This window comes from Ochotona curzoniae, unplaced genomic scaffold (assembly GCF_017591425.1).
Source record: "Ochotona curzoniae isolate NIBS_2020 unplaced genomic scaffold, NIBS_Ocur_1.0 scaffold_3208, whole genome shotgun sequence".
In the NCBI taxonomy this organism is placed as follows: domain Eukaryota; kingdom Metazoa; phylum Chordata; class Mammalia; order Lagomorpha; family Ochotonidae; genus Ochotona; species Ochotona curzoniae.
Window position 1 is genome coordinate 18,650,820 of NW_024467106.1, and position 17,006 is coordinate 18,667,825.

Consider the following 17,006-nt stretch of genomic DNA (forward strand, 5'->3'; position numbering starts at 1 on the left):
TTTAGGAATTGAATGAATATGAAAAGTAAGTAATGGTGAATAATTTATGTTATCTGGTTCCATGATTTTCTTTAACTTGTATTATAGTGGTTATTTTAGTTTGATATCCAGTATGGTAATGAAATTTTTATGTATAGAATTTCATAGTTTGAAATGATTTGAATTTATATCAAATTTTGTTTTGTATATGAGATATATCAGTTTAATTGAATTGGTATGCATTTGTTAAAATTCTAGTTTCTACTCTATTGAAGGTAAAAAAGAGATAAATGGTAAATCACTAATAAGAATCTAAAAAGGGCTTTCGAAATTTAATGGGAGAAACAAATTGTCTTCACTTTTCCTTCTTAATTCCCTTTTAATTTTTTTTTTTTTTCATTTTTGGGACATTATGTACTTGTGGGTGGTTTGAAAGTTCCAGTGCGTTTTCTAATATATGTTCAAGAAAAGTTGACTCTCACTTTATATGAGTATGATCATAACGTACTGTTGGGTGGAGAGTGACGGTCCCTCACCTCTGTGTCTGTCACTGCAGGGCTCAGAATGTGGGAGGTCTGCAGTGGCTGTGAGCGCCCTGGTGTATTGATTGGGAGTGAACCAAATTTTTTTTTATCATTGTTGGTACCTGTTGTAATTTGTAACTGTGATGAGTGATGTATTCTTCTGATTAATTTGCTGAAGATGTAGATTCTTTTGTAGAAACCTTTATTTTTTTATGATGAGATTTTAATTTCAGATATTTTCCTAGAACAATGGTGTGGAAGGGCCGTGTATGATCTGATCTTCAGTGTAAATGCATTTGCTTTTGTAGAGAGTGAAAGGTTTTTTTCTTCCCCTCAGATACGTGTTAAATGAATCCCAGAGCCGCCAAAATGCATCTTCTGCACAGGGTTCTTCCTCCAATAGTGGGGGAGGTACTGGGATCCCACAGCCTCCCCCAGGAATGAGCTTTTATGCAGCTAAACGAGTTATTGGTGATAATCCCTGGACACCTGAGCAGTTGGAACAGGTATGGATGGCATATTGCTTGCTTGTGGTGGTACTTGATCCTGTACGCTGCCCTCGTGCAGGCTGAAAGCATGTGTGACGTCATTCCAGTGTGTCTGGCTCTCTGAGGCAGTACTCAGTGTTTGAGAGGAGCGGTTGATGTGAACTGCCCTCTCAGTTCTGTTAAAGCCCCAGGGGAAGGGAGGAGTGGGAATGGCTCTGTGGTTCTCTGGTATTGCCAATGTATTTCAAGTATAAAGCACAACCTGCTTATGATTTGAGTCTATTTGTTTTTTTTTTTGTTTTGTTTTAAATTATAGGTTTAATAGTCACCTAGCTCCTTTGGTGCAGTTAAAGTGAAAATGTGGGGGAAAAGCATGACCCCATTTTGTATTTCTTCCTGGGAATTTAAAATTTGGCATTAAGCATTTTATTCTGGATTTAAACAGGACACAGCTGTTCTCTGAGCAACTTTTAAAAATGACTGGTGCTCTACACACAGAAGGTGCCTCAGTGTGTGTGTCATCAGGCACCTCAGGGGAGAAGAGATGAGATCAGTATGTAATTATTTTGGAATTCAAGCAGCATGGGTTAGTTTTCTAATCCTTCCTTTATTTCTCCATGGCAGTCTAAATGATTTGATCCTTTTATTTTTGGGGATGTAAGTGACCATTGATCAAAACAATGTTCCCAGGAAAGGGGAAAAAGGCAAGTGGGGCATTCCTGTTACTCATAGATTTGTAGAATGTTAATTCAGTAACAGATACAATTGATTAACTTTATTTACCTCTTTGTGTGCTATAGATTTTGGTTTTATTCTTCCTTAAATTATGATACAAGTAAGAAAGAAATAGTAACAGAAGCTACTCTTTATTGAGTGTGTTCTATGTGACAGGCACTCTGCTAAGTAGTTTGAATATAGTATCTTATTTAATCCTTACAGCTGCCCAATGAGGTGTAGAAATTTTGTTAGTTCTGTTTTCTAAAAGGCATTGAGGCTTTGAGATTCATCAGTTACCCTTCTAGTGCTAGGCTTTGACCTTGGGTGTATCAGAGCTAAATCTATAAGTGTTGGGGATAATTGTTAATACCGAGTTATAATTTTATGTTGATTGCTAATACAAAGGCCTCTGTGTGTGTGTTGTGTCAGTTTCCTAGTCTAGCATTGTAATATAAACAGTTGCATTCCAAGATTGAAGGCTACTTTCTTTTACCTTTTAAATGTCTCTTGTTTATGTTTTTTTCTAAATAAAACAGCTTTTTCCTAATGATAAAGTTAGTAATAATACAAAGTGATAATAGTTTGCTGTGAAAGTGGTATAAAGTAAGATTAAAAATCCTGTCCTAGTTTATTATTCATTTACAGGTTATTCTCTGCATAAGTCTTAACTGCATTTCTACTTATGTGTTATTATAGTTGTTTTTATTTATTTTTTTTTACTTAGCCAGTACTTCAGGGTTTTAAAAACTCTTTTTAATGTTCATAGAAAGTTTCGTCGTGTGAAATGTGTTTAAACCAGTCTCTTACTATAAACCATCTATTTAATTTTCTGTTTTCTTTTGGTATCTTTGTATATTTAGCTTATGTAATTGTTGCATATGTAAATATGTGAGTCTTTTCTATTGTATCTTTTACCGTAATAAGTTGTATTGACAGGAAAGGCGAGACTATATATATGATATGTTACACTTTTGTAAACTAAATGTTTTTTCATTTAGTAAATGTGAACTTTATCATTTCTAATTCATATATGCCGGAACTGGAATGTAGCATTTTTTGGGGGTGTGTTTAGAGTGACAGTAGAGAAGTCCACAGCCTCTGCCTGTTGGGTAAGATAAGCAGATTCTCGCTGGTCTTTCCTTCATTCGGGCCTGTCAGTTAGATGGAACACTGATTGAATAGGTTATACTTGAAACCATAGCCTTCATTTTTAACGTTTCAGGGAAAAAAGAGTGACTTTAAATGTTAATGATAGAATGAAATTCCATGGAATATGAGTTGTTTCTCTTTGGGTTATTAAAAATTCGTGGTGTACCTTATTCTCACTGTGCTGGAGGCCCTGGATTCAGAGTGCTAGGCCTTGTCACTCAGGAGCCTTTGTAACGTTAGCAGGGAGACTGGGCATCTGAATAGTTTTGGATCATCAGTTTGTACTTTCCTTTGTCTTGTCTTCTCTCATTTTCCTCATCTGAAAAATGGATGTGATGAGACCTATACCGTAGATTGTGAGGGTTAAATGAAATATCATGTATGTGTGCAGTCCCTGGCGCATTGTAAGCCTCATTAGGAGCTGCTCTTGTTTCCGTTGATACTTGTGTTCCTCTGACCATACTGACGTGTTAAGCAGCACCTTTCGTGACTGTGTTTTGATTCCCTGACCTCTTTTCTTCCCTTTGTTTATTGGCAGTGCAAATTGGGCATAGTGAAATTCATAGAAGCTGAACAGGTGCCTGAACTTGAAGCTGTTCTTCACCTGGTGGTTGCTTCTAGTGACACACGCCACAGTGTGGCAACAGCCGCGGATCTGGAGTTGAAAAGCAAGCAAAGGTAACTGTTTGCCTATTAAGCTTTCAAAATTGAGAGGGCTGGATTTCTGAGTTTCCTTAGCTCATATTTATACACTTAGGACTTTTTGTAATGATGGGACATTCAATGTATAAGTCTAAGGAATATGCCTTGGTTGTCACAAATAAATTTGATAAAGAGCAGGCCTCTGTATGAGATGAGAAAGAAAAGCTGTTTGCACATGCAGCTTAAAGCTGGAATGGATTAGGAATAAGAAATTAGACTTTGGATAAATGTACCTAGAAAACTGATGTTCAGAGAAATGTCTCATCAGTCTTACCGTGCTTCTAAATCTGTGCTCTAAAGGATGTGAAATGGTTTCCCTTTGTATAAATAAGTTGCAAAACAAGAAAAAATTTTGATTTTTCCTTTGAGACTTTGGATAATTGTTATGAAAAAATTTATTTTTCTTTTTAATGTTGTTTAAAGAGTTGAGAGAAATATATACCCATTTGAGCATCTGATTAGGATAAGGAGGGTCACGTATGTAGCAAGCTTGTGTTTTTTCTCCTGTGTCCACAGAGGAGGAGGGGAAGGGAACCGCTCCTTGCTGTCAAACTACATTCGCACCTGAGGATAGGGGACAATTATTTGATGCTTTAGAGACCGTGATATGGGGAGGAGTGTTCTGAAGGTGTTAGTAAGTGGTTTTGATAGTTCTGAGATTTCATCAGCTTCATTGCAGCAGGGTTGAGAAAATCTTTCCAAGGTCTGTTGACTGAGCAAGTGCACAGACCCACGAACGTGTTGTAAAGTTTGCCCAGTAGAATTGTCCAACTAGTTCTGTTTTCCTTCCTCTGATGGGATAGTCAACATCCCCTTCTACTCTATATGATCTAGCTGTCATGTCCCCTGTGTGCATCTGGACATGCTGTCCATTGCATGGGCATCAGCAACTGAGGAGTCCCAGTTCTGGTACATGTATTCCAAGATCAGACAATACATCCTGTGATTTTTTTCCTTGCAGCTAGGGTCTGAGTCCAGCTTTTATTTGGGAATCCCCCAAGAAACTTCATTTGGAGTGACTACACATTGGTTCTTATGTTCACCAGCCAGTGCAGGTGCAGGTTCCGTGGGTCCCTTGTACCAGTCAATGCACAAATCAGTGGATGCAGCTACCTGCCTGGTTAGTTCAACCCCAGCCCTGTACTTCACACACAAACCGACCAGTGCTGTGGCCCACCCCAGCCAGTCTAATACAGATCTTCACGCATGCCCATGGGTGTTGCAGCTTGACTTAGCCTTTCCTGCTCCTGGATCTGGGCATTATGTAAGCTGACAGGTGCTGTCATGTTTCTTAGGCTGGCCTACCACGAGCCTTGGTGTTCGTGCTTGGCAGCAGTAGGTACAGCCTAGCACAAAAATGCCCATAATTCTGCCAGACATGTTCCCATCCTTGGATCTTGTGCATGTCAAGCCAGTACTGCAGTGTAGCCTGACATAACTTGTACCCAGTCCTGGCATTTGCCAACTTGTGCTGTAGCCTAACTGGGCTGGCGCACACACATTCTGGCTCTTGTGTGGACCATTGGGTGCAGTAACCTAGCCTAGTCTGGCTTGTCCCCAGTCATAGCTCTCATGCTTACCTGTGGAAACAGCAGCCTAGTGGGGAACTCCCAAAGGCTCCATTAATAGACCTGTTGCACCCCTAGGTCTTGAACGTGCTATTGGGTACTGTGGTCCAGCCTACTGCCAGTTTTTGCGTTCTACAGCAAGTGCTGCAGCCTAGCTCGGTCTACCCTGCCCCAAGTCTTGCTCTTGCGTGTCTGGCCCACTCCCAGCACCAGCCCACATGTGAACTGGTGGGTGTTGTGGTCTAGCTGAGCTTGATCTGCACCCTGTCCTGGTTCTCGCTCATGTTAGTGTGTACTGTGGACTGACCAGCCTGACCTGCTTCTGGACATGGCCAACATGTATGCCGGTGGATACTGCAGGCCTGGTCAGGCCTGGTCAGGCCTGCCCCCATCCCCAGCACTCATGCTTAACAGCAGGAGCTGTGTCCTAGCGGGGGAGTGCCCAAAGTTCCCCTACCAGACCCTCTCCCAGGCTCAGACTGAAATTGTTTTTAATGAAGTTTTATGGTTAATACTGTAAAATTAATTTGCTAAGAGTTTAATAGATCCTAATTCATATGAGGTCCATACAGTCAGTCTGCAGGAATGTAGAATGTATTCCTTTTTTTTTTTTTGGTTTAAATTTTTTTTGTTTGTATTTCTTATACAGAATAAATTCTATCAATGAAAACTAAAACAATGGGATCCTTACTAATTTGTATGCCTTGGTAAATAAAATGCACAGTAGCTGATTAATTTATTTATGTCCCTGGTGAAGCTGGTATTCTTTGGCTCTGTTGAAATAGTTTTTGGAAAGCAATTTGCAGTAAATAATGCGACAAAAGTATTTGTTACCTTCTACCTAAATCATGTGGGAAGGGCAGTGTTGTGGTACTGCAGGTTAAGTTGAGGCTTGGATACCCACACGTCATTTTGAGTGCCAGTTTGAATGCTTGCTACTCAGCTTCTGATTCAGCTTCCTGCTGATGTGCCTGGGAAGGTAGAGGAAGAACGGGTGACGGCTCAAGCACTTGGGTCCCTGCCACTCACCCTGATAGAGTTCCAGGCTTCTGAGCTCAGCCTGTCATAGCCCACCCCTGCTGTTAAGGACATTTGGGAAATGAACCAGGGCTTTGAAGAATCTCTTCTTGTCTTTCCTACTCTGTCACTCTGCCTCTTAGATAAAGAAAAAACAAATCTTTAAAAATAAATAATAATTTATCATAAATCCTTTGAAAGAGAAAAATTATTTAGGAAAATATTCTAGGCTTATTCATAATATTGTTTCCCATAATTGTTAAGAAATGGAAACAAGAATCAATTTTTCCAATGGGAATATGGTTGAGTGAGTGACTGTATATTCATTATGGAGTACTATCTGCTAAAACATTATGGCATGTTGCTATAATATAAAAATGATATGTATTTTATATAATAGAATACAATAAAAAATAATAGCAACATGTAAGTTGCTTCTAAGTAGAACAGATGAATGAAGTGGAACATATCACATGTAATGATTGTAAATTCAAACAGTGATATATGAAGATTAAGGAAAGACAGTTAAAACAGTTAAAACAGTTAAATCATGAAATAATTTTTTTTTCCAATAGATTTATTAATTTGTATTGGAAAGGCAGATTTACACAGAGAAGGAGAGACAGAAAGATCATCTGTCTGATAATTCACTCCCCAATTGGCTGCAGGAGCTGGGCCTGAGCTGATTTGAAGCCAGGAGCCAGGAGGTTCTTCTGGATCTCCCACATGGGTACAGTGTCCCAAGGCTTTGGGCCATCCTCCATTACTTACCCAGGTCACAAGCAGGGAGCTGGATGTGAAGTGAAGCAGCTGGGACATGAACTGGTGCCAGTTTGTGACCCCAGCATGTGCAAGACGAGGACTTTAGTCACTAGGCTATCCCACTGGGCCCCAAACAGTTCTAATTGATTTCAATACCTGGATAACATGCTAGAAAACTGGAATGTGAACAAAAGAATTCTTTGTTAAGGTTGCAGGTATTGTAGTTTTTTCTTTCTAAGAAAACCTGTACGAGTTAGGTGTAACAGAAAGGAAATCAACTTTCTGGCATCTTCATTTGCTTGCTGCAATATGGGTGTGTGTTGTGGTGGGCGGTGGTGGGGGTGTTTGGGAGAGGTGGCATGCTGGAGAAGGGTGTCAGTGATGGACTTCATTCTGGTCATGCCTCTTGGTGATTGTATGGCTTTGGAATACTTGCTTACCTTGCTATGCTTAGGTTCAAGAAAGCAGAAAAGTGAGGCTGGATTCTACTCAGCATTACTTCTAACTCTTATGATGTTTGTAACTGAATCTTTCTCATAACCTTTTCAAAGAATTTGAAAAAAATTCTTTGAAAAAAATTCATATGAATTCATATGAAAAAAAATGTTCAGTTTGTCTTTTAGATTCGTTTATTCCTGTGAAAGGCAGATTAATACAGGTAGAGGAAAAGAGAAAGAGACAGTCCATCTTCAGGTTTCCTCCTGTAATAGCTACCTAGTCTGGGGATTGGCTCAGACTTCCACTGCCTCCCCAGGAACAACAGCAGGAGGATGGATCGGAAGCAGAGTCGCCAGAGCTTGACTCAGGTGCCTCTGTGTGGGATAGCAGTATTGCAGGTGATGGCATAACCCGGTGTACCACAGTGCTACCTTCAAAGCAAATCCCTTAAAACTACTTATTGTATTTGAATTGGCACCATTCCTATACCATTATTTTTCTGTTAAGTCTGTAGTTTTTTTCCCATAAAAATCAAATGACACATATTAATAGAAAAACAAATATATAGATATTATTCCATTTTGTCAAAAAAAAAAAGTCCCCAAATCTCTCCTGAAGAGATCCTAGTGTATTGATCTATTTTTTACCTGTTGCCACTATACCTTCTTTTTGTTTTATTGGGTGAGAAAAATGTACAAAATAACTGGTTAATGTTTGGTCTGTTGAAAAGAAATTAGGATTAATTCAGATGCAAGGAATTTTGTTTTCTGTGTTACTCATCTGAATTTTCAATTATGTAGTCAGAAGATGAGAACTAGAAAGATGAAGATAAAAAGCAGGAGGGGTGGTGAAGGTTATCCTTACCAGTGAGCCTCTCAAGGAATTAGTGTATTTTACCAATGTTTAGTTGCATTTTGTCAAAAATATCTATTCTGGAAGTATTTATAGAAGAAAAACTATGAACTTGAAGATTAGTAACAATAGGCAAAAAGATATAACTATTTGAAATAGAGTTGTGTAATATCTTTAATGATAGTGGGGTTACGAATATCCAAAGTAGGGGTAGATTGATAAATTGTCAAGGAAGTAATGGGTTAGAAAAGCATTCATAGGGCCTGGCGTGGTAGCCTAGTGGCTAAAGTCCTCACCTTGTAGGTGCTGGGATCCCATATGGGCACTGGTTCTAATCCTGGCAGCCCTGCTTCCCATCCAGCTCCCTGCTTGTGGCCTGGGAAAGCAGTCAAGGACTTCCCAAAGCCTTGGGATCCTGTACCCATGTGGGAGACGGGAAGAGGCTCCAGGCTCCAGGTTTTGGATCGGCGTGGTTTTGGCTGATGCAGCTGCTTTGGGAGTGAATCATCCCGCGGAAGATCTTCCTCTCTCTCTTCCTCTCTGTATATCTGACTTTCCAATAAAACTAAAATAAAATAAATCATAAAAAAAGCATTCAGAGCAGAATTATAGGTCGTGTTTGCACACATACAGCATAGCGTGAAAGCAGAACTAATGTCAAAGGGCAGAGAAGAATGTTCGCGAAAACCTCGAGATTCAAGTGGGAATGAAGGGTTGCATTCCTGATGGGGTTTGTGTGTGAGGGGATTAAATCATTAATCATACTCTAATTCAGCTCATAGTCAGGCACAGATAGGACTCAACCTTAGTGAGTAATGGCTGTGTGCCTCTTGTGTTGAGGGAGGTGCTGATATGTACCTGTAGATAAGGAAGCACAGTGACACAGCGAGCATTTGGCATTTATGGATCACTTTTGATTTCTCCAGTGGTTAAAACAGAATTATTCCACAGCCTGGGGCTCTTTGGGCAGATGCAGTGTTGAGCCTTGCTGGAGTTGCTCCAGGGCCTGTCCCTTAAGAGTCATGGCCTGGTGCGGCACCACATTGGATCATTAGCTAGAATGCTCTGTGATATTGAGTCAGGATAAGTGATTTGAAATTTTGTTGTTTAAAATACCCTTTTTGTTCTCCTGCAGTGTCAGTTGACTGTTTCATATGTGTACTTTCCACATTTCCTTTGGTAACAGATATTGGTGTATGATTTCTTAGGAAATCATTGTGGTGGGAAGAAAAAATTATTTTAACCTGTTTCTAAAACCTTCCATAGCTTAATTGATTGGAATAACCCTGCCATCATTAATAAGATGTACAAGGTGTACCTTGGAGACATACCACTGAAGACGAAAGAGGTAGGCTGTTAATTTTTTTTTGATATCAGCATAAACAGTATTTTATCCACATGAACCATATTAATTTGTATGTCTTCTCTTAGATGCATCAAAGCTGTATGAAGTACTAGTTTAAGGCAGGGTTAGTAGAGGTGGATTTTAACTAGTTTTGGAGTTTAAATAATGACACATTTATCCAGATTAGGCATTAGTAAAAACTTTAATTCAGTATTTTAGGCTTTGTAGGCTTATTATCTCTGAGGCTGAATGTGCTTAATACTCAACTCTTGTCTAATGTGAAATGACCATAGCCAGCCCCTGGTTAAAAGAGTGTGGGTGTGTAGCTGTGGAAACTAAAGTTGAATTTTATGTAATTTTCATGTGTTAAAAACTGTTGTTTCTTAATTTCCCCCAATCACATAAATATATCTAAATGATTCTTTCCTCATAGATCTTAACAGGATAGTTAGTAGGCTGGATTTGGCCCATTTGCTAAATTTAGTTTGCAGACCCCTGGTCTGGAATTGGTAGGCTCTTTGGAAAACTTTTAAGTTTACTCTAATAGTATTCTGAATCTTTAAGCATTAGATAGTTGTTTTAAAAATCATTAGCTCGACTTAGATTGAGTGCGAAGTGGCAGAAGGAACAGGGAAATGGGGATGACGACCTTTGGGTTTGACTCCCAAGTGACTGCACATGAATGTGTTGAGCTTGGGTTTGACTGGTTAGAAAACTTCTCTGGGCTTCATGGATGTGTTGGACTAAATGAGTGGTTCTCAAGACTGAGAGATATGGATGGACCTTTTGGGTGGTCATAGAGCTTTTTAGGGGGTTCAAGAAAGCAACAGGTAACGTTGACTTCTTTTGCTGTGTTGATATTTGTAGTGATTGTATGAAAGTTGTGGTTGGGTACACGTGGTAGGTACATGTGATCAAAGCCATGTTTTGTTTTCACTGTCTTGCATTCACGGTAAGAAAATGAACACACACACAAAATGGGGAGAAAATAAAATTTAGCTGTGTTTAAGAATATCTTTGAGAAAGTAGTAAAGCATTTCTGTGTGAAGAATAGACAGATAAACTGATTATGAGAACGATTGGCAAATAATTTCTCCTAAAGGAAAAAGATGAGTTGTCACCTACAGGAAGACAGTTATTTATTGCTGATAATAAAAGTTACTCTTGAAAGGAGAAAGCACAATTTTGATAAACTTGTACTCATCACAATGACTTGATAGTGTATTTGTGTTTAATGGATTTTTCTGATGAAGTAAGTGGTGAAATGAGTACTTTTTGTTTGCTGTTTACTGAAATGTTATACATTGTTTTCCAAATGACCAATGATATTGTAATAGAATGAGCCATTCAAAATGCAAGATAAACTGGTGGAATTTAGTATATCCGAATATAGATCTGTTCATAGGATGTAGGTTGAACAGCAAATTAGGAATAGCCTACAGGAAACTGTTAACTTTGGATGCAGTGTCAAAGCGAAGATCCACAGTTACCTGAAAAGGCTAATGCTAATTTCTAGTTTTTTGACCTCATGACTGTGCAAGCTGTTTTTGTCATAATGCTCAACCAGAGCCATGTGTCATGCAGACTGAGTGCGGAAGCATGTGTAAGAATCCAGCTGTCTCCTAGTAAGGTGGAGGCGCAGGATACTGAAAATAGTAGAATGGTTTTATTGCCTCAGTGCAGCTTTTTTATAGTAGTTTTGTTAAAGCAAAATGTTATGAAAGAATTTAAAAATTCTTACTGAATAAAAAATGTTTAGTTTTGGTGTAATATTTATAGGTTTTGGAATTTTCAGTAATTTTTAGGCATGGTGAACTGTCATGACTTTTTCAGTTAATATAACTTTAAGACGTTCCTGTAATTGAACGTGCTTTCCACAGGGAGCAGTTCTGAAGCCGGAGTTGAAGAGGGACCCAGTGAGCACCAGGGTCAAGTTAAAGATTGTCCCCCATCTCCTTCGTTCTAGACAAGCTGCTGAAACTTTCCCTGCTAATATTCAGGTAATTTCTTTCTAGAGGAAAATGACCTCTTTGCAACTTTCATGGCTGTTTAAATAGAGAAAAAAATTGAGTTAATGGATATGTCTGAGGTAGGTGATGGTATATAACAAGATTAAGGAGGTGCTTTTTTTTTTTCTTATTTTTCTCTGTAAAATTTAGCTATAGAAATGATTTAAAAATTTTGGCTGTAGAATACACATACTACGAATGGTTGCTGTTTACCATAAATGTAGAGTGATAATCTCTTTGAAACTAGTTTTTTTGGGCGATTTGTGGTTTTTCTCCAAATATGGTACCACCAGAGTTTTTGTCGCTGAAGTGAAAATGGACTTGCTTGTACCTGAAGCCCTCTGTGAAGGCACCAGCTAAATCCTCTTGTTTCCGAATGCTGGCATCTCTGCATGCCTGACAGTGACGTGGATTTAGGCTGCTGCTTTGCTCTTTGTTTTGCTTATTGCAGTAGTCCTCTACTTTGTTTTTCTTCTTCTAGTCTCACCCACATCCAGTCTGCATTCTCTGTTGACCCCAGGATTATCTACAGTTGGAAATCCTGTACTTTCTGTTAGTGGAGGATGAAAGGGCCTTTGCAAAAGATCTGTGCTGTAGGTAATGATCCGTTCTTCAGGTAGATAGATTTGGTTATGATTTTTCTTCACAAATTATTTGCGTTTTTTCCTTCTACCTTTAAAAAAAATTATTTGATAGAGAGATGGAGAGAGAGACAGACAGACAAAAAGAGAGCTCTTCAGTCCACTGGTTCGCTCCCCAGATGCCACAGGGTCAGGACTAAGCCAAGTGGAGACTAGGAGGTAGGAGTTTCATCTGGTCTTCCACGTCAGCACAGGAGACCAGACATTTGGGCCATCTTCCACAGTAGTTGGCCAGGTCACTAGCACACAGCTAGATCACAAGTGGAACAACTGGGTTACAGACTGGTGACTGTATGGAATTCCAGTGTCTCAGGCGGCAGCTTTACCCTCTGCATCACTTGTGCAATCTTTGGTGGTTTATATATATCTTAACTTTCTTTTTTAAAATTCAGTTTTTTTAATTGAAAAGCAGATTTACAGAGGGGAGACAAAAGGAAAGGTCTTCCATCTGTTGGTTCACTCCCTAAGCAACCACATTGGCTGTAGTTGAAGCCATCTGAAGCCAGGAGTCTGGAGCTTTTTCTGAGCTTTTGTGTGAGTCAGGGTTCCTAGGCATCGGGCCATCCTCTGTTGCTTTCCTAGATCACAAGCAGGGAGCTGGATGGGAAGTGGAGCAGCCAGGACATGAACTTGTGGTGGTTTGATGTGGCTATCTTCTGTTCCCGATTTGTTGAAATGGTTTTTACATAATGAAACAATGTTGAATGTTGTTAATTTTTCCTGTATCAATTAAGATTATCATGTGTTTTGTCTTTTCATCATATTAATGTGGATTAATTTTCCTGTGTAACTCTCCTTACCTTCCAGGAATATATCCCACTTTGTCATGATGTATACAGTTTTTAAAGATTTAAGATTTTATTCCAAAGGCTGACACACACGCGCGTGCGCGCGCGCGCACACACACACACACACACACACAGGGAGGGAGGGAGGGAGGGAGGGAGGGAGACGGAGAGGAAGGAAAGAATGAGAGAGATTGGGAGATAGATGAGAGAGAGAGAGAGAAAATGAATGAATGAGATCTTCATCCTTTCTCTACTCTCCAAATGGCTACAATAGCCAGTTCTTGGCCAGGCTGAAGCTGGCCTCATGAGTGGTAGGGGGACTAAGTGCTGGAGCTGCCTTCTGCCTCCCGAACACGTTAGCAGGAAACTGTATTGGAAGTGACATAGCTGGGACTCAGACTAGCACACTCTGACTTGGGATATTGCATTGCAAGCTGTGGCTTATCTTGCTGTGCCACAATGTTGGCTGCTAATTCTTTTAATACATGGCTAAATTTAGATTGTTGGTATTTTGTTGAGGATTTTTACTGTTTATAGTGGACATTAGTGTGATTATCTTCTAATGTCAGTTATTTGATTTGATATTTTTTAAAAGTTAATTTTTTTTATCAGGCCTTTCTATCTGCTGGTTCAGGTTGAAACTGGGAAACATGAACTCGGTCTGGATCTTTCCTGTGAATGGCAGAGATGGGAATATTTGAGCTTCTGCCATTCCTAGGGTATGCATTAGCAGGAAATTGAATCTGCAGCACAGGGGCACTCTGTGTGATGGGTGTGTCCCAGATGGTATTTTAACTAGTGTATCAAACACTGCTCTACTCTTGGTCTTAAGCCTTAGGTTTTCCTTTTCTTTTCTTCTTCCTTCTCCTCCTCCTGTTGGTGAAGTGGCAAAATGATGAGCCAATGCACTGTGAATTATGCCTTGTTTCCTAGTAATAGATCAAGCATTGTGATTGTTATTTCTTACTTAATAAACTATTGATAGAAACCACTGATTGTTCTAAAATATAACCGCATTAATTTTGAGGTACAAAGGTCTAGTGCTGACTCCTGATGACTCTCCAGAAAAGTGAATGGTTATTTTTGTTAATTGATACTTCTCCCTTTGTTCCTTTAATGTAGGTTGTATATGATGGACTTTTTGGAACAAATACAAATTCCAAGTTAAGAACATTATCCCTGCAATTTGTGCATCACATTTGTTTAACGTAAGTTTTTTGAGCTCCTTTAATGTGAAAGCTTTCAAACCCCTGGAATGATCAAATGATCGTTTACTCATCTTCTCTAAAAAAAAGACATGCATCCGTATGTTTAAAGAATTAAGATTTTAATATATTATTTACCTTATTTCAGTTGTATATGTTAAGTAATCTTCTGAAACAAAATATGTAATTATGATTCTTACCTTGCGTTGTGTATATGTGCTTTTTTTGAAAGCTGTCCAGAAATCAAGATTAAGCCATTAGGTCCAATGCTTTTGAATGGCCTCACCAAGCTAATCAATGAGTATAAAGAAGTAAGTGCCTTATTTTTAAAAATTCTGTTAACATTTTATATTAATTCTTAACTTTTTTTTACTAAATGGCACAGATTTTAGAAGTCATTGCCATGATTTTCTTTTTATTGACGCAAGTGGTTAAAAAGTGATGCAAGGGCTGAGAGGGCTTATCCCCTATTTAAGTGACTTTTTTTTTTTAAGCAAGCACATCTATGCTGCAGAAATGGAATTACTGGAATTAGTTGAGGTCTATTCTGTGTTTCATTTCCAGATGGGGCTGTTTGGATTTGTCTTGTATAGGGAAGCAGTGTTTACTTCTTAGAGGCTGAGAATTTGCTGATTGGAATTGTGTCTAAACATGCATTGATTCCTTAAACTGAGATGAGGATTCCTTGGATTGTAGGTTTTCAAATCCTGTTTTTTTCCTACTGCATTTCTTTTACTATATTCAGTATTTCAGGGACACTTGATAAAAAAAGGTAAGGAATCAAGAACTCTAGTTGGCATTATTTTCCTTAGTCTTAGTTAAATTTGAATGCATGTTTGCAGCAATATTGTGAGATCAAGACCTTGCCATTCAAAGTTAGATTTGATTCAGAACACTAGTTTTGTGCTTTGTTGAATTAACTTCTATTCTCTGCACCTCAGTTTTTGTTTTTGCTTTTTTTTTTCTTTTTGGTCTGAGCGATGAAAATAATAATACCACTTTGTTGGAACATTGTGAACATTAAATGAATTGGTTCACATAGGTTGATCAGCATGGTGAAGGCAGCTCAGTATATATTAGTAAAAACCTGATCATTTGTTGTGCGGCTGGCTGTTTTTGCTTCTTTCTTCTGTTAGACAGTACTTTGATTTTTGAGATCTAGGAAATCTTTAAGATTGTTATTTTGGAGTGGTCATCATAATAAAAACACTTGGGGGCTTTTAATGAGACAGGGTATTTAAACACAGAACAGAGGGGGCGGATAAGCCCATGAGTCCCATCGGCCTGTCTTCCCAAGAGGTGAATCTGTGAGAGTGGCTGCTTAGTTTGGTAAGATAAAGCCTAGGTTAAATGTATAAACTTCAGCTGGCAGGAGTTTCAGAATGCGTTCCGAGTAATCAGAGTGTTGATGTTCACAAAATCATGTAAAGTTGTATCTATGTCTTGAGGGAACCAAACTAATTCACTTAGGACTATGATGCCCTTAGTTTTCTGTATGGTGGAAGATGTGAGAGATGCTCTTTAATAATGTGCATATTTTTAGAAAATAGCTCTATAATTTGCTACGATTTGGTAAGAGAGAGAGAGAGAGAGAGAGAGAATCCTTGTCTGTTGTCCCAATGATGAGTTTGCTTAAATATAAAGCCATTTTTTTTGTTTGTTGAAGATGAATTTTAGTGTATGTAGGTTACAGTGTTGACGTGTCCTGAACTTAGTGCTAGTGAACAGAAACCTTCATGTTACCACTGCATTTTTCTTTTGGAATGTGTTGGGGATACAAGGTTTTATTTTGTTTTTCCCTTTAGTAGTGTGAATGATTCTGGGTTTGGACTTCCAAAGTTATGTTCAGATAGTAATATATATATATATATATATATAAATATGATAAGGCAAAGTGAGACCAGGCTAAAACAAGGAGTAAGATAATGCATGTGATTTCAGCGAAAAGGTTTTGCTGTTTACTGTATTTTTTGTTTTGTCTGTTTTTTTTTGTTTTCTTTTTTTTGTTGTTTTCTTTCCTTTTTTTTATTTTTAATTTCAAGGACCCTAAACTACTGTCAATGGCATATTCAGCTGTTGGAAAACTCTCCAGGTGAGTAAACTCTTTTTTAGTGAGAGACACTCTGTTGGTAAACTGAGAAACGTGTTGTAGCATTGAGAACTGGATGGAGAACACGTTGTTGTTCATCTGAAAGGAACGAGTTTAATGGCCATTCTTGGTAGAATGAAGATGGGAGATATTTTAATTTACATTTGAAGATGTAATATCATATTAAATGATAGTCTTCAAATGAGATTTCAGCTGAATTGTGTCATTACGGATTACATATTTGTAAGCTAGAGACATTTTATTATTTGTGGTGCCTCTTACTACTTGTGTTAATAATTCCAATAACCCGTATTCTTCTAGTGATTCTCTGATCCGATAGCATTCATATGATCCAAGGGTGGATTTATTTTCTTCTGCTCACTATGGTCCCCTCGTCCACCTCCTCCCAGTGCCGTCTTCCGGTAGCATCTTATAGGGAAGCAGACATGGAGCGTCCTCGGTGGCACTTTGCACAGAGTCTGTGTTGGGTCTTGCAAACTGCGTCTTACATGCTGATCAGGAAGAGGAGCTTGGGGGTTTGGAAGAAAACCACCCATCACGATCTGAGATGGTGTAGAGGCCTTCTACCAGTTGACGAGGCATAGCAGCTTAGTCAAAATCAGAAATGTTAACTGAATGCATGGAATATTATAGAGGGAATGTCTGGAAACTATGTTAAGGGTTAGTTGGATCAGACAACTGAAAAATTAAAATTTACTTTTAAAATATTATG

General features: G+C 38.7%; 1 protein-coding gene across 5 annotated transcripts in view; it reads left to right on the forward strand.

The window, feature by feature from the left end:
• The window catches only part of ECPAS (Ecm29 proteasome adaptor and scaffold), a 102,087-nt gene that overhangs the window by 35,456 nt on the left and 49,625 nt on the right, over positions 1–17,006 (forward strand). For all 5 annotated transcript variants that reach the window (XM_040963503.1, XM_040963505.1, XM_040963502.1 and 2 more), the window contains 7 exons: positions 841–1,009; positions 3,396–3,535; positions 9,463–9,544; positions 11,422–11,541; positions 14,102–14,187; positions 14,417–14,495; positions 16,227–16,276. In XM_040963503.1, the coding sequence (XP_040819437.1) occupies positions 841–1,009; positions 3,396–3,535; positions 9,463–9,544; positions 11,422–11,541; positions 14,102–14,187; positions 14,417–14,495; positions 16,227–16,276 (726 nt within the window). The remainder of the gene's footprint in view (positions 1–840; positions 1,010–3,395; positions 3,536–9,462; positions 9,545–11,421; positions 11,542–14,101; positions 14,188–14,416; positions 14,496–16,226; positions 16,277–17,006) is intronic.